The following is a 17,588-nucleotide window of genomic DNA, read 5'->3' as shown; positions in this document are numbered from 1 at the left end:
TCTTCATTAGCTCGGCGTTTCAGCTCTTAGGTTGGAGGAGTGGCTCGTGGCCCACTCTCGGAGTCAGCCCATGCCATAGAGGCGACTGGGTTCTGTTGTGCCTAGACCTGTTCATGGGCCGGGTGGCCCGACGGGCCGGCCCGACCCCCGGACGGGCTTGGACATTTTTATAGGCCCGCGGGCTTAAATTCGGGCCAAAAAGCCCGGCCCGCAATAAATTCGAGCCGGGCTCGGGTTTTGTCAAAATAGCCCGGCCCGACTCAACCTAATATTAAACTTAAAATTATTTATGTGATTATGTCCATTTGAATAATTTTTTTTGATTTAAGAATGTAAAATTGTGTTTTAAAATATAAAAGAAAGGGAAAAATACCATCTTGTAGGCTCATTGTTCATTTAAATAGAAAAAAAATACTTATCTGAAATTTTAATTCTAATTTGAATAGGGAAAATTGTTTTTTTTTTCAATTTGGTCGGGCTTCGGGCTTTTTACCAGGGCCGGGCTCGGGCCCAAGTTATAGGCCCATTGGTCGGGCCGGGCTCGGGCTCGGGCCTAGTATATTTTCATTAGTGACAAGTGAAAGCCCGGTCCGAGCCCGGCCCGACCCGGCCCATGAACAGGTCTAGTTGTGCCGAGGTCATATTAGCTTGGCATTCTGGCCCTTAGGCCTTGGGAGTGGCTCGTGGCCTACTCGATACTTACAGATAGTATTGTCTTAGATTGACAATATTCCATTCCCGAGGTACTTGTTTCCCTTCGAGGGTCTCGAGCTCGTATGTTCCTTCTCCGAGCACTCGCTTCACTCGGTAGGGACCTTCTCAGTTGGACCCGAGCTTGCCAGCGTCGGGCTCAGGTACCATAACTTTAAGAAGGACCAGGTCGCCAACGTGGAGGTTCCGCCTCTTGACCCTGGCGTTATAGTACCAAGCTACTCTCTACTGGTAGGCTGCGGTCCTGATGTACGCGAGGTCTCTTCGTCGAGTAGATCGAGGTTGGTACGTAGCTCATCTTCGTTTGTCTAATCACTGTATGCTTCTAGTCGCAGCGTAGGTACTTTGATCTCTGCGGGGATCACCGCTTCGGTGCCGTAGGTGAGATTGAAGGGTGTTTCTCCCGTGGTGGTCTTCTCTGTGGTCCAGTATGCCCATAGAACACTTGGTAGTTCATCTGCCCACAATCCTTTAGCTCGGTCCAATCGTGCCTTTAATCCGCGAAGGATGGCTCTGCTCGTGACTTCTGCCTGACCGTTTGCTTGAGGGTGTGCGACTGAAGTAAAGTTCTATCGGATTCCCATGTCTCGGCACCAGTCTTGAAATTTGATGTCCTCGAACTGCTTGCCGTTGTCGGAAATCAATACCCGAGGTAATCCGAAGCGACACACGATGTTCTTCTAAAAGAAGTTTTGAACATTTCGGGCTGTGATCATTACGAGGGGTTCGGCTTCTACTTACTTGGTAAAGTAGTCCACTACTACTACTAAGAACTTCCTTCCACCCGTTGCTGGCGGGAATGGCCCGAGTAGGTCGATGCCCCACTATGCAAAGGGCCACGGGCTTGTGAATATTGGCATGTCTCTAGCATTTGTCACATTTTCTGACGAGCTCAATAGCGTCTGCCTTCATTGTTGGCCAATAATACCCTTGTCGAAGTGCCTTTTGGGCGAGGGCCCTGCCCCCCAAGTGTCCGCCGCACATACCCTCACGAGTGTCGCGGAGTACGAGCTCGGTTTCGATAGGTCGCAAGCAACGCAGGTAGGGGAGCGTGTAGGATCTCTTGTATAGTCGTTCGTCTATAATGACGGATTTGGCTGCCTGGCGCTGCACCCTTCTGGGCTGCATTGCGATTTGTAGGGAGGGTGTCGTGTAGCAAGAAGCTCGTGAGCGGGTCAATCCAGCTCGGCTCTGCTTGAACGACGAGAGCGACCTCCTCTGCGCCCCCGAGAATGCTAGGCTGAGGCAGGTCCTCTATGTACACGGTTCTCATGGTGATGTCACTGGTGCTGGCTAACCTGGACAGGGCGTCGGCCTCAGCGTTCTCTGACCTAGGGATTTGTCTGATGAAGTGTGACTGGAAGTTGAGCAGGGCCTCTCTGACTTTGGCTAAGTAGGCGATCATGGTCGGCTCGCGAGCTTCGTACTCGCTAGTGACCTGGTTGATCACGAGCTGGGAGTCGTTGCAGATAATGATGTGCTTGGCTTTTACTTCTCTGGCTAAGGCTAGTCTAGCTATCAACGCCTCGTACTCCGCTTCATTGTTAGATGCCGCGAACTCGAAGCGTAGCGCGTACTCTAGTTTCGTACCACTTCGTACCCAAGACTGCTAGCTCGCGCTTGGCCTAGCTAGGAGAGATGCCACACTGGCTGCTACCTCACGGGGCTCGGACCTAACCGGCCTAGGAGCTTTGGGCTCACCCGAATTGGGGACCTCGTGCTCAATCGACCTGGGAACTTTGGAGCTGAATGTGCACTCGGCGATGAAAGCTAGACTAGCCCACTTCGTCAGCCGACCAGAGACCTCGGGCTTAAGTAAGACTTGCCTCAGAGGTTTGTTGGTGAGGACGATAACAGTACGAGCTTGGAAGTACGGGCGGAGCTTCTGAGCTGCAATTACCAGTGCGTATGCTAGCTTTTCTATCTCCGGTTATCTCGTCTTTGCTCCTTGCAACACTTTACTAACATAATAGATGGGTCGTTGGACCCAATCTACTTCCTTTATTAGTACTGAACTGACCACTTCGTCGCTCGCTGAGAGGTACAGTTCTAAAACATCGCCCTCCTCGGGCCGGGTTAAGATCAACACACTAGCGAGGTATTTCTTGAGCTCGTAGAACGCGAGCTGGCAGTCTTGGGTCCATTTGAACCCTTTTCTCTTAATTGCCAAAAAGAACGGCAGACAACGGTTCGCCGACTTGGACATGAAGCGGCTCAGGGCAGCTATGCGGTCATTCAACCTCTGAACCTCCTTCAACTTCCAGGGTGGTCTCATATCTAAAATGACCTTAATCTTATCCGGGTTGGCCTCAATGCCGCGCCGGTTAACAATGTATCCTAGGAACTTGCCCGAGGTCACACCAAATACACACTTGTTTGGGTTCAGTCTCATATTAAACTTACGCAGAATTTCAAAAACAGAATGCAAATCTTGTATTAATTCATGTGAGAATTGAGTTTTGACGACCATGTCGTCTACATAGCATTCTACTTTTCTGCCGATTAACGGTGCAAACAATTTATTTACAAGCCTTTGAAAGGTTGCCCCTGCGTTTTTCAACCCGAAGGGCATAACCTTGTAACAGTACAGACCTCACTCCGTGATGAAGGCAGTTTTTTCTTCGTCCGCTGTGTCCATCTTGATTTGGTTATAGCCCGAATAGGCGTCCAAGAAACTTAGCAACTCGTGCCCTGAGGTCGCGTCCACCAAGCGGTCAATTCTGGGGAGCGGGAAGCAATCTTTTGGGCAAGCCCAGTTTAGGTCGGTGTAGTTGACGCACATGCGCCACTTGCCATTGGCCTTCTTTACTAGGACGGGGTTGGCTACCCAGCTCGGGTAATGGACTTCTCTTATGAAGTCGGCTGCGAGGAGCTTCTTGACCTCCTCGTCGATCGCTTTCCACCGCTCCGGGGCTAGGTTGCGTTTCTTCTAATGAGCCTTACTATAGGATCAGTATTCAACTTGTGAGTTATGAGTTCGGGGTCTATACCGGGCATCTCTGCCGCGGATCATGCAAAAACATCTAAATTTTGAAGTAAGAAGCTTACCAGTTCGGATTGTAGAGGCTTCTGGACGGAAGCGCCAATCTGGAGCGTCCGAGCTGGGTCTGCCGCTGAGGTCGGCTCGTTCTTCGCCTTGCTCCGTAGGCCGCTCCAGTTCGAGGTCGTCAACCACCTTGGTCTTTCCCTTCAGGGCGGCGACATAGCACTTGCGGGACTCGAGCTGGTCGCCCCGCGCTACCCCCACACCGAAGTTTGTTGGGAACTTCATAGCCAAAACTGGTAAGTGGAGACCACCGCCCGTAGGACATGGGTGATCGGTCGACCTATTATGGCATTGTAAGGGGAGGGGGTCGCGACCACCAGGAAGTCGTGTTTGAATCTGACCACACAAGGCCATGTGCCGACTTCCACAGGTACTGTTATTTTCCCAAGGGGTCGGACTTCTTCTCCGCTAAAGCCTACAAAAGGAGTGTCTGTAGGCTTCAAGTCGCTTCTCTGCAACTGAAGCTGGTCGAACGCAGCTTTGAAGAGGATGTCGGCCGAGCTGCCTGAGTCAACGAGTACGCGCTTGACCTTGAAGTCGTTGATTCTTAGCTTTATTACGAGTATGCGCTGGACCTTGAAGTAGTGGACCCCTCGCGCATCATCTTCAGTGAAGAAAATTGGCTCTTCTGTCCTCAGCCGCTTTGGGGGGTTTTGCTCTTCCCGGGTGGCCTCACGAACTGACGTCCGAGCTGCTGCTGAAGTGCAACCCGCAATGATCGAACCTCCCACTATCATGTGGATGGTCCCCCGAACTGGCCTCTCCTCCGGAGGTTGCCTCTGCGGTTGTTCGGTCGGCCTGCTGCTGGACTCGGAAGCATCCTTACCGTGCTCCTCTTGCCGACCTGTTTCATTACTATTGTTATTATTATTTTGTACAAAGTTTCTCAAATATCCGCGACGGATGAGCTCCTCTATCTCGTCGCGGAGGTTTTTACAACTCTCGGTACTGCGACCGTGATCTTTGTGAAAACTGCAATACAATTTCTCTGAAGGACGTATGGGGCGTCCTTGATCGCCATCAGGATTTCGGCTCGCTTTGTGTTCAGTGGGGTGTAATCAGCTCGGTCCGCTACAAGAGCTCGGAACAATTGACCCGACTTTGCCCCTCAAGCTGTATCCTTTTTCTTTCGGCTGTCCCCTTGACTGGAAGGCTCTCCTTCCCTCTTTCTTTTTTTCGGGCGTGCACTTGCCCTTTTGGTTGATCTCCTCTTTGGTAGCTATGAACCTGTCCGCGAGCTTCAGAAACTCGGTTATGGTCGCTGGTTGGTTGACGACCATGTGCCATTTGAACTCTTTGTGTGTCACGCCTTTCTTGGCTGCTGCAAGGCGTACGACGGGGTCCAGGCGCGGTATCTGCATACAAGCATCGTTGAACCGCTTGATATAGCCCCGGATGGACTCTCCCTCTCTCTGCACTATGCTGAGGAGGCTTTCTTCAGTTCACGGGCACCGCTTGCTGGTGACGAAGTGGGACGTGAAGGCCTGCGCGAACTGCGCCCAACTTCTTATCAATCCAGGTGCCAAGTTCCGGTACCATGTACGGGCTACTCCTTTGAAAGTAGTGGAGAAGGCCACGCACATGCACGACTCACTGGCTCTCGCCAGGTGCATCTGTGACTGGAAGGCATCTACGTGATCATTTGGGTCAAACGACCCGTCATACTTGTCAAGAGGGGGGAGCTTGAAGTCTTTGGGCATTGGGACTGCCAGGAGTTCGAAAGTCATGGGGGATGGAACTGAGAGGAGGGGAGCTTTGACTTCGGCCGAGCTTACCTCTTCTTTGCCCCTGAGCTCGGGCAAATCGCGGGTGACAGATCGGCGAGCTTGGCGGCGGCGTCTCTGCTTCTTGGTGGGCTCGGCGTTCGTGCTGCTCACCTCTGCGCTGTCCGGAATGGTTTGTGCAGGAAGTAGCCCGGTCTGCTGGTGATGGCTGCGGACAGAGGGATCCTGCTTGGAGTCTGTTGCCAGGATCTCGAACCGGTTCTCAAGGAGCGGGGTTTCAAACTTTGACTGCCGAGGTGATGTAGACCTGGCGAGCTGGGGTCCTTCCGACCTGTCTGCCCGTTGCGCGATCGGGGTAGCTGGTCTCTCTCGTCTGCCGCGGGGGGAGGCCTGGTTTTTTGGGAGGTTTTGGGGGGCCTCTCCTTGGCCAGAGGGGCGCTCGTCCTGGCGGCGAGACCTAGCTTGCTGCGAGGCTAGGTGCCGAGGCGGGAACTGCGGCTGCTGAAGCTGAGATTGAGGCAGTTGGGGGAACTGCTGCTGGTAGTGGTACTGGGAGATGTGGTGCAGCACTTGCTGCTGATAGAGCTGGTGTTGTTGGAGCTGCTGCCATTGGGCTTGCATGGCCCGCATGCATTGCACCAGGTCATCGAGCTGGCTCTGGCCGGTTGCCAGAGGAACAACAGTTGGTTCAGCAAAGGTTGTTTCCACAGAGGAAGGAAGGGGAACACCCACAGGCGCCGTCGCTCGCGGCACGTTCAGGCTGGGGACTCTGTCCACCGGGAGAGGAATGGTGAACTGTCCTATGCAGACCGTGGGAACCTAGGGTTGTTCCCTGGAGTTATCCATCTCCATGCTTCGTCCAACGTTACTTGAGGAAGCCATGAGTGTTGAATTTTTTCAAGGAAGAAAAGAGCTGTGAAAGTTTAGAGAGAAAGGCCTTTTGAAGTCTTTCCCACAGACGGCGCCAAATGATGTAGCGCGATCCGGTCACTCCTAGCTGGCACTCACGTGGCTCCTGAGAGGTACCTGAAACGAAGAGGAAGAAGAAGAATTCCCGGGGGGTTTGCCTGGCGGGAACGCTCCGACGATTAAGTCAGTATTCTGTGTGAGAAGCAAAAGGAGGACGAAGGCTAAGAGTGCAGATTGCGCCAATGGTTCGAAGATACCCTGTTCCTTGAGAATAAGCCCTTTATAACAGAATTCCATCGCATCAGGCCCTCTGGCTTCTGACAGGGCAGGTATAACCGCCACTGTCAGTCTGCCACAGCCGTTACAGGCAAGGGTGAGGTGGCACGCGCGGGGCCGTCGTCGCAGGGTACGTGCCTGTCAGGTGTAAGGCACCTTTTAAAGGTGACAGGCGCGACGATGCCTGACGGGGGACATGGCTGCTGCCCCCAGATTTGTCGGGTATGGTTGTTGGGCAGATCTTTCGGCGGTAGGCCGAACTATCCTTTCGCGGGTTACCCTGCGCCGGGCTGCCTCTGAGGTGACGAGCTGCCTGTAGCAAGTTATGCCGAGCTGGCTGACCCGAGGTGTCTGTGCCTCGGGGTATCCAGAGGTGGATTGGTGCGTTCCTGTCTGGGAGGGGCTCGAGGTCCATTGGGAGGAGCTCGGGCCTTAAGAGAGGTCAGGGCGCCCCGAACTCGGGATGCCCCGAAGTGTCTTAACCCCGGGGAGGAGGTGCGGGTAAGGCAGCTTCCGCCGAGTAGTTTATCCTCCCAGTTGCCGAGCTGAACTTGGTGGGACCTTCCCTCCGAGTTGTGGTCATGTCCGTTGCGCTGTCATGCTGAGTCACTGTTTGAGCAAGGTCACGCCCACGTGTACCCGTGCTGCGAGGTCAGGCCAAATCACCCCCCCATCAAGACCCAATACTTGTTTGTCACCTCAATGGTGTGTTCTTTGTAAAGCGGATGGGGAGACTGGTTTTCACTTCCTGGTGTCTTGCCATTTTGCGAGGTCAATGTGGGAATGGGCTTTGTCCCTATTTGGATGTAGCTAGAATCCCCCATCAGACTTGCAGGGCCTTTTTTCCCCTTCTCTTTTCAGGTGGCGGATAAAAAGGGGAAGGACAATGTGGAGAGGACTAAGGGCTGCAGTATGTTGGATACTTTGGGAAGAAAGAAACTCCAGGATATTCTCAGAAGCTCAGAGAGGAGTAGCAGATCTGAGGGCTATCATTCATATTAGGGCGGTACAGTGGCTGAAATCTTTGGAGCTTCACAGATTACACTGTGGATGACATGTTGAGGAAGTGGGGTGAAATTGCAAGTTGCACACAGACTAAGTCAGTAATGAGTGTGGCTTGGACCCCTCCACCTGGTGGATTCGTGAAACTAAAGTTTGATGGGTGTAGCAGGGGAAATCCGGGACAATCAGGGATTGTGGGTGTTTTTAGGGATGAAAATGGGGTCATTTCTGCCATATTCTCAGGCCCAATTGGAGTGGGTGACTCCCTTAGAGCTGAGATCTTTGCAGTTATGGAAGGAGTCCAGAAAGCTAAGGAATTGAACATCAGGAAACTCTTAATTGAAGGGGATTCAGAGGTGGTGATAGGGTGGCTGATAAAAGATCACAATGGCTTATGGAAGTACAATAATGAGAGGAAATTCAAGTGGCTGGTGCAGGAGATGGAAGTTAAGATACGTTGGGTTAAAAGATCGGCTAATTCTATAGCTGACGGTTTAGCTAAACAAGGGGCAGAAAGGGATTCACTATTTTGGGCTAAGCTGTAACTATAGTGTGTTTTCTTTCTTTTTTTCCTTTTCTTGAGGTTCTTTGTTGTTCTTGGAAGATAAGTGTGTTTGTCTTCCTAATGTAATTCTTCTATTGATGAGTTAATGAAAGTGTTATTGATCAAAAAAAAAAAAATCATTATGGCCTTGTTTGAAAAAGGCATATGGTCTGGGATGATCAGCAGCACTAATGCAAAATCTGAATTTTCTCTTAGCTACACATTGGACAAACTGAAATAAAGAGGTATTCCTTTTTCTTACCTTGTGCTTGAGAATACATAATCCGTTATATCTAAAACTCTCTGGTGACAGAGTTTCCAATATTTTGAAAATTTGAAGAATCAATGGGGTAAAAGAGACATTTTAATTACTATGTTAGACATAACTTTAACAGGGGAGATTTTAGTCAAATTTGTAAATAGATGGGAGGTTTCAGTATTTAAGAGAAACCTCAGGTGAGGTTTACGTCTTTTTACCTTTATTTTTATAACATTTCTATATGACACATTTCTGACATGTGTCCTATATTTGGATGCTTGACATTTTCATTGGCACTAACATTTTAAACCTAAGGTAAACAAATCATAGACCAAATCATGGTAGCATGAGTATGTGCAGGATATGAAAAACAAAGGCAAGGTTGAGTGTCAAATTGGATCTAGAAAAAGCCTTGACATGATAGATTGGTCCTTGGAGAAGAGTGACTATAGAGAAAGATGGAGAAAATGGATATGCTTAAAATCTTGTCACTATTTGATTTTGGTGAATGCATCTGTGAAAGATTTCTTTCTAGCTTTGAAGGGATCTTAGACAAGGAGATCCCTTGCCACCATTCCTATTTACCATCATTACAGATGTTTTTGGATTTTGTCTGGGGCCAACTGACTAGGTCTTGTGAGAGATTGGAGGATAGGGAGAGATGTGGCAGTATTGTATTTTGTCGGATGACATAATATTGTGTAGGACATTGGAGTGGAAAGAGCAAGGAACCTACACTTATTAGTCAAGTCCCTTGATTTTTTTGTTCTTTTGACAAGTCCCTTGAATTTGTCTCTTAACTTGAAGATCAATCTCCAGAAAATCTGCATAGCGGGGGTGAACATGGATGAGACAATAGTGGGGAGATATGCTGGTATTTGGGGTGTACTAGAGGAGAGTGGCCAGTAAACTACCTAGGTCTACTATTAGGAGGGATCCTACACTCCTTTGCTTTGAAGTTGGCTCTAACTTGTAGATCAATCTCTTGAAAAGCTACTTAATGGGGATGAACATGGATGTAACATTAGTGGGGAGATATGCTATGGTGTTGGGGCGTGCTAGAGGGGAATGGCCATTGAACTATCTAGGTGTACAGTCTACTATTAGGAGGGAACCCTGGAACCTGCAATTTTCGGAACCCTATAGTGGATAGATTTGTAAAAAGCCAACAAATTGGAAAATGAATTACATTTCTTTTGGAAGGAAGACAACACTAATAAACTCCACCCTTGCCAACTTACCTGCTATTTTTCATTTTTTTCCCATGTTCATAATTCTAGTTCTTGTGGTGAAAAAGGTTAGAGAAAAAAAGTGAGGGACTTTCTATGGGAGCTAGGGACTAAAAAGATAGTTCAGATGATTAACTGGGAGATTGTGTGTAGACGGAAGGTGGTGTGAGTCAGCTACCTGAATTGAAGAATTTATTCAGCATCGAACTTGGGCCCTTTGGCCAGGCCCATTCAATTTTTAAGAAATCCTCAACTCAAGCCCTCCCAAGTTGAACCTTTAGTTTTTTTTTTTTTTTTTTTGGGTATTCAGTTGAACCTTTAGTTAAAGCATAATAATTTAACGGATACTAAAAAATATGATAAATTGGATGGTCACAAACATTATATGAAGTTGAATCTTGATTTTCTATTTCTTGAGTTGAACCAATTAATGCTTGGTTGGTCCTGATTTCTCTGCATAAAACTTTAGAAGCTAAATGTCTCTGGAAGTAATTGATGTAGGACTATAGAAATTAGTGCTTATATTGGGACATGTTGGTCGATTGTCTTACTTACGTGGTGGCAGAAGTTACACACTGTAAGCAGGCAGACATGGAGTTCCGAAGTCATGAGGAGATCCTCTATTCTGAACCTGGTGGAGTGATGGACTATGAGGAAGATCGAAGTCGACCCAAGAGGTACTACTATCCCTCTTTGCTCCCTAGATTGTGATGCAAGTCATTACATAATTTGGGTACTGATTACCATAAGAAAGTGAGCAAATCAATTAGCTTGTCTGTTCACATACTTCATTTGTTCAAGACTTGATAAATGTTTGTCCACTCTAATTAACTAAATGTGTAATTATTTTTTAAACATAGACCATAGATGTGTAAATGACTAGTACTTGCGTTAGTACGTAAAATTTAATGGAGATGTATACTTTGGTTTACACTCATCCTGCCTTTTGATCCTCTTGCTAAACTGCAAAATGCAGGAGACGACCACCTATATCATGACAGAAAAGAGTTAAGGAAACCATCATGAAGAATAAGAGTGAAGGAAACCCATGAACAGGTTTTCAAGTGGCTTCTCAGATTTTCATGGATGGCATACTGGTATCATAAACTGTCTTCTGTTGAGACATCATGCCCTCTCTGATACTGTGTACACCATTACCATTAGAAATTTAGAATTCATGCATTTGGAATTGGTAGTGTGATTTGAAGTTTGAATTTCTCATTCTATCCACTCCTATTTAGATCAGACACGGAGATTGGATTAGAGGTGTGGATGGAATATCGTACAACTTTTAGCACAGAAATGTTGTATTTCTCATTCTTTTTGTTGTTTTGAGGCCATGATGATGATAGGTCACCCATCTTTTTGAAATCAGATAGTCTATCTGCTCAACCTCAGACAAGGTGCTTTTGGTGTATATACCATATTGCCATGTGCCTGTCTTAGAAGGAAGTTCAGAATTACCACATATCAAATATTATCATTTGATCTTTGCGTTCTTTTGCGTAGAAAATAACTAGTGATGCTTATGATACTCAAGTATCGTCATTTGATTTAATACTTTGTGTTCAGTCATTACTCATCCAGCTACCTACGCACACCCAAAGCAAGACACCTATGAACTAAGGTAGTAATGAAATTTTGGCCTTTTCCAGCTCAGACAGAGATAGAATAACTGGGGTTTACTGGATTTGATTAATGATGAATGATGGTTGATAAAACCCCATTACAAATTTCTTGTAACCATGGTTGTTTTGTGGCCTCTCAGATTGCAATTATCCCGGGTAAAAGGGGGTGTTTATTGTAAAACAAATACGGAGCAAGCTTGTTTGCCAATATGGTTTCACAGATTATCATCCTTGAAAAAGTAAAATCAACTGTGGAGTTGAACAATGTGGACCAATCTCAAGGGCTAGTCTATGGTAGTCACATCCAGATCCAGTGGAGACCAAATTTGAAGGGCTTTCAGATCCTCAGGTGGTTCTCCTGTCTCCTGTGGTAGAAACTAGAAACTAGGGTGGAGGGTCGTAGATGGTAATAAGATTTGTTTGAAATGGATACTGTAACTTAACTTATAATAGTCGTAATAAAATAAAGCCACCCTCAGTCCTCACCTCACCACCTCACCACCTCACCTCAGGAGTTCAGATTTTGATTTCTGAGACTTTGAAAGTCAAGACTTAAGGGGCAAATGAGTTGTTGGGTCAAGCGTTTTCTCAGCACGTGTGATTGGATTTTGATAACTCGAGCATTTATTTATTATAGGGATAAAAGGGCCTGGCCTGGTCATGTGTGCGCCGTTTTAACTTGAATTGAATATGAGAAGATGATTTTGTCGGAGGAGTACGGATACACCCGATGCAGAATTCTCAATTCCAGGCCCCCCTCTCCCCCCTACTATCTGATCCTTTGATTTTGACCGTTGTCTAGTTAGTTAGTTATCTATCAGTCGGTAAATAATAATTAATAACCATTAATTAGTAAACGTAGATGTGTGATGTGTCATCAGTCATGTGCGTGGGCCATTCTGGATGTGGACCCATCTCTTGGTTGGGGACGTGGACACTGACGACAAACACAAACCCCAGGCCCACATGGCCACATGGCCACGTGGCTTGTCGTTCCACTAGGTTGATGATGACCGATAAGATTGGATTTAACCGATCAATTCTCAAATGAGGAAAATTGAAAATTCCAATCTAACGGCTATGGATCTGCCAGGGTGGTGTAGAAGAAGCTGAGAGTTGAATTGTTTACACTAGTATGAAATTGCTAAATGCTTGCTAATCAAATATAATGTGTAATTGTGCAATGTTCTCTCTCTCTCTCTCTCTCCCCAGGCCCCTGTCCCCACAGGCTAAATTGTTTCTCAGCCTCTGTACCCGAAGGTACCTTTTCTTAGAAGTGAGGAGAAAAAAAAGCTTCCAGAAAGTCAGAAAGTCAAGAAAAAAGCATGATGCCTTCGCCCAACAATTTCCTTGATTGGTCAAGGGAAGAAGCGTAAAGGCCCGAGGATTATCATCTAATTTCTTCAAAATATATGAATGTGGGTCAGAGTTGGTCAGTCTATAAATTAGAAGCCAAGGTCGTCACGATTCCTTCATATACATTCCTGTGTTCTTATGCTGGAAAGTGGAAAAACATTTATTTGTTGCTGATTCCCGTTAGGAAAGAGCAAAAATCCATGTATAGTTTCCTTACCAACAGGCAACAACTAAAGATAATTTTTTGTTTTTTTCATTTAAAAAAAATATGGGAAATTGTCTAAAACTCACAATGAGTTTTCATATTTCTCTTAAACTCGCTACAAACTACAGTTTTTTAAAACGTTTAAAACTCACCATGTCAGTAAGTTTTTATTTTCCAAACCCTACCTTCCGTTAGTGCACCGTTAATGTTTCTTAACAGAGGTCTTCACGCCAGCATAAATAACAATTTTTATAATAAAATCACCCTTGAATGGTGAGTTAGAGGAAAATGGTCTTTTTCATTTTTCAATTTTCATTTTTTTTTACATTTTTAGTGTTTTGTTATAATTTCTAATGTTTTTTATAATTTCTGATTTTTTACATTTTTCTATTTTCTACCATCTATAAAATTTCCTGTGTTTTTTGTTATTTATTTGCAATTTCTGTGTTTTTCTATAATTTTTGGTGTTTTTTCTACAATTTTTATTTTCTGATTTTTGTTTTTCAATTTCTATAGTTTCTATAATTTGAAAATAATTTTTTATTTTGTGTGCAATTTCTACCTTTTTTTACATTTTTTGTAGTTTCTGTGTTTTTATGTATTTTATATTTGAAAATATTTTTTGAACTTTTTCCTTTTTTTTTCATGTCTAAATATTAAAATATATGTATATACTTTATATATGTATATATTTTATATTTTTCTATGAAGATCCAAATGGTAATATATTAACAGCCGTTAGTCTCTTTAACGTCAAATTAGTGACATGGTGAGTTTTAGACATTTTGAAAAGTTGTGACGAGTTTAAGAGAAATGTTGAAAACTCATGGTGAGTTTTGGACAATTTCCCCAAAAACATATTTAACTAACGAAGGCGAAGGATCCCTTATTTTTTTTTTTTTTTATACAAGATTGTTGTAGCAATAACGTTTTGTAGGGTTACAGTGTGTCCTTTCTTCTATGATATATTTTATTCGAGAGAAAAAACATAATAACTAGCATAGTTATCACGAGATAAATGGTTTCTAAAAGGGTTTTAATTTAGATTTTTTTCCTGTTACACCAATGAAAATAAGAATTTAAAAAAAGAGAGGTTTTAATTTCAACATTGAAAATCCATCTCTAATTTATTTTTCTTAGGTCTAACCAATTGGAAATAAAACAGTAAGTAATGCAATTTTAAACAGAATCAATCATTGCAAATTTCTTAACAGTGGTGATAAATAGGCAAGATATATTGGGCTATTTCCACAAAGTGATGCATAATCAATATGGCAGTAAATAGAATGGAATGGCGAAACAAGATTCATGTAACCCACCCCATATAGTTGGGATGAGGCTCGGATTATAAATTTCTTCTTTAGATGTTTTAGTCAAAGTGAATCTCAAAGGTTTTGCATTTTTTCAATTAATAAATCATCATATCATCTAAGCTTTGGCTGATTTGAAATATGCAAAGAAAAAAAAAGGACTGAAGATGACTGAAAAAGAAACAGCTCAAACTGCTTTCAAACTTTGGAAATCCATTTTCTAATTTATTTTTCAAAAATTAGATGCCAGTAGCGACCAGTAATTACATCATCTTAGGTCCAACTAATCAGAAATAAAACAGAAAGGTGATATAGGATAAAACTGAATTCTGTTGTTATCTAAAATGCAGAAAACTGTTTTTTATAGATTTGATATCTGAAAATAGAAAACCTTCTTTTTCACTTTTCAGGGCCTCTATAGTCTATAATATTAAAAAAGGAGGGCATTTTAGTCATAATGAGTTACTTAAAACACATCTGAAAATGTTCCTCACATGAGCCACCTTTTATCAATCAAATTAGACCTATTATCACTTTACAAAGGTATGGTTTAGATGTTAATGCAAACAAGATCCATCCTTTGGAAAGCCAGTTTTTTAGATATTAGACCCTGTTTCAGTGTTATCAAATACCACCTAATAGATTCACCACATTTTTTTGTTTTTGGATTTTGAGAGGGGGAAAAGTTGGACAATGGGATTTTGGTTCCCATTGTGTGAAAGTTTATTTTCTTGGGTATCATTTACACAGCTCCTAGGTGGGTAAATAACTTTCCCACCTGGGGGAAAGTCACTAACACTTGAATGGGACAAAAATGCCCCTTTTAATAATGAATTTTTATGGTTAAAATGATCATTGCCATATTTACCTTGGAAATAAAAGAACATGGGTATTCACTTACCCGGGTAAGTCTTTCGTAGGAAACACTTTCACGGATAAGTGTATTTACCCGAATAAATAACATACTGAATGGAGAAACAAAATTCAAGTAGCCAACCCCATATAGTTGTAATAAGGCTTAGATGATGATGAAGCCTTGTCCCATTTATATGAGTTTGATTATATGAATCTTGTTTCACCATTCTATTGGATGCCATACCAATTGTTAAATTATAAGTGCTTAAATAATTTTCTATGTTTATAAATCAGTAACTATTGCTAATGATAAAAATAATTCAGAAAGCCAATGCATCTTAGGTCCAACAAGTATAGAAATAAGTCAGTAAGTAATTTTTAAACATCTTCAATCAATCAATAGCAATTTCTTGCTTTCACAAAACTTCTCAACTGTTTCAAAATTCAAACCATCATCCCATCCAATCAACGGTTTCACACCAGATGAACGAGTAAGACCGACATCACTATGTTTGGTTTGAGGAAAAAGGTAAAGAAAGGAAGGAAAAGATAGAAAAGTCTATACAAGATTTATAAAGGTTTCTTTACCTTTTCCTTCTTTTCTCTATTTTTTCCTTCAAACGAAAAACAGCCTTATCTACATCAGTCAACAAAACTGTAAAGCCCAGAGGGTCCAGTCGTCTTGGGCTCTCCTGCATCAACTCAGCCCATCTTGGGATTCCAATTGCGTCAGGTACTTCTCTGTACTATGGCTATTGGGCTTTTACTTGTTGGCCAGATTTAAGGGTGCCATAATGGAATTATTAAGCATTAATGGTGGGCCCAGCTCAGGATCAATCATGGAATGTCTTTTCATGTTTTGGGCCAAGTTCAGATGAAGTGTGATGATCAAGGTTGGACTTTGGATCCCATTTCCATTTTCCAGCATTCTGTGATCATTGCTTTCTCACATTTCTCCCCTTTGTCTTGATTTTTTCAGACCCAAACTTTAGAATAAAACCTCATGAAATAATAACAAATCTTCTTTTAATATTCACAAATCCAAACACCACTTCAAAGTTCACACACTTGTCTCTATTTTTCTATTGTCCCTGAAAAAATAACGTGGAAAAGGATGAACTCGTTTTCCCACTGTTCGTGCTCTGCATATTTTTTTTATAGCCCTATACAAAAACTAACTGACCAATAGCTGCTCGCCACATAGCAGTGGAGCCCCAACTGGAAAGACTTCTGATCGACTCGTCGTTTCTAAGCCGGCTTGAGCCGCCGCAGGAGCTGCCTGAGCCGAACTGACCACCCCTCTTCTCCTCCGCTTAGGTGAGGCGTTGTCGGACGACGACGTCGATGACGAATACGAAAGAGAAGGAGAGTAGGGTTCCGGGGAGGAGCGCTTGGAGGTCACTCGCACTGGTTCCGGTTCATTCGATCCGATTCTGAGTGGGAAGTTGAGTAGAGCTCGAGAGCCGCGCATCCGGTAAGCAGCTCGGTCGTAAGCCATCGCGGCATCCTCGGCCGTCTCAAATGTTCCGAGCCAAACTCTGGCGCCGTTCTTCGCCGGATCTCTAATCTCCGCCGCAAACTTCCCCCACGGTCTTTGCCTCACGCCTCTGTAGTGCTTCCCCTTCGACGGAGCTGCCGGAGCTGGAGCCGGTTTCGGCTTCTCTTGCTGCGCCAGCGACGGAATCGAAATTGGGGGAGCTACAGCTGCAGACGCCATCGGCGTTTCCGGCATCGTTTCCTGAGGCTCCAATTTAACCGGCGTCTCCGTTAAGTTAAAGTTGGATGCCGCCGTTTCCTGTCCGAGTGACGGAGTCCATCCGACATTACAAGCGTCACGGAGCATGCCGAAAACCACCATGTCTTCCGAATCATCCTCCTTCAGAGGCAGATCTCCCCACTTGTCGGTCAAGCAAGGGAAGAGGCTACTGAAGCTGGAGCTCCTGCAATAAACGGGACCTTGCCCCTGCCCTTGATTCCTCGCCTGAACATTCATCTGCGAATTCGCTGAAGCTTCCGATTCCTCCAACAGATGTTTTCTTATCGATTCAAGAACAGCAAAATCAGAATCACCACTGTTAATCCCGTACATTTTTTCCAACCTCTCTGAGTTTTTGAATTTAGGTTTTTTTTTTAATTTTTTTTTTGAAAATTTGAGGGATTTTGGTTTTGCTTCTCTCTGCGATTCTCAGTGGAGTAAGACCTGAGACATGAGAGAATCGAATTTGGAGGAACTGGTGTGGAGGGTATAAATAGAGAGAAAGGTTCATGCACTGAACCGATTTATGTTTAAAAAATTAAAATTAATGGAGTTTCTTTGAAATTTCCGCTCTCTGCAAGTGGGAGAGAGAGAGAGAAAAGATGAATTGATCACGTGGTTTTTATTGATTGAATTTGGTCTGACGTCACGAGATTTAGCGAAGCAGCGGGCCACGTCAGTTCCATTGGCAGTACCTTTAGTCGTCAGTCGTCATACTCATCGGAGGAAGGTAGAACTAGAGAATAGAAAGACTTCGGTTCGGTTCGGCCGTTGATCA

The 17,588-nt window shown here is 44.5% G+C and overlaps 2 protein-coding genes across 5 annotated transcripts in view; one reads left to right on the top strand and one right to left on the bottom strand.

Annotated features, from left to right (window-relative positions):
- The window catches only part of FUS5 (Proteasome component (PCI) domain protein), a 45,891-nt gene extending 34,657 nt beyond the window's left edge, over positions 1-11,234 (top strand). For 2 of the 4 annotated variants that reach the window (XM_010277128.3, XM_010277129.3), the window contains 2 exons: positions 10,266-10,377; positions 10,677-11,234. In XM_010277128.3, the coding sequence (XP_010275430.1) occupies positions 10,266-10,343 (78 nt within the window). In that variant the 3' untranslated portion in view covers positions 10,344-10,377; positions 10,677-11,234. The remainder of the gene's footprint in view (positions 1-10,265; positions 10,378-10,676) is intronic. The other 2 variants (XM_088895858.1, XM_010277127.3) reach the window with 2 other exon arrangements.
- A 4,824-nt stretch (positions 11,235-16,058) lies between these two features.
- LOC104610490 (ethylene-responsive transcription factor 2-like) lies at positions 16,059-17,289 on the bottom strand. Its single transcript, XM_010277126.3, has one exon. The coding sequence runs from the start codon at positions 17,141-17,143 to the stop codon at positions 16,229-16,231; it is 915 nt and encodes a 304-aa protein (XP_010275428.1). The 5' UTR covers positions 17,144-17,289; the 3' UTR covers positions 16,059-16,228.
- Positions 17,290-17,588: the final 299 nt, after the last annotated feature.

This window comes from Nelumbo nucifera, chromosome 1 (assembly GCF_055504915.1).
Source record: "Nelumbo nucifera cultivar China Antique chromosome 1, China Antique-T2T, whole genome shotgun sequence".
Taxonomy (NCBI): Eukaryota; Viridiplantae; Streptophyta; class Magnoliopsida; order Proteales; family Nelumbonaceae; genus Nelumbo; species Nelumbo nucifera.
The sequence above is the reverse complement of the archived record's forward strand: the minus strand, read 5'-3'. Positions and strand labels throughout refer to the sequence as shown.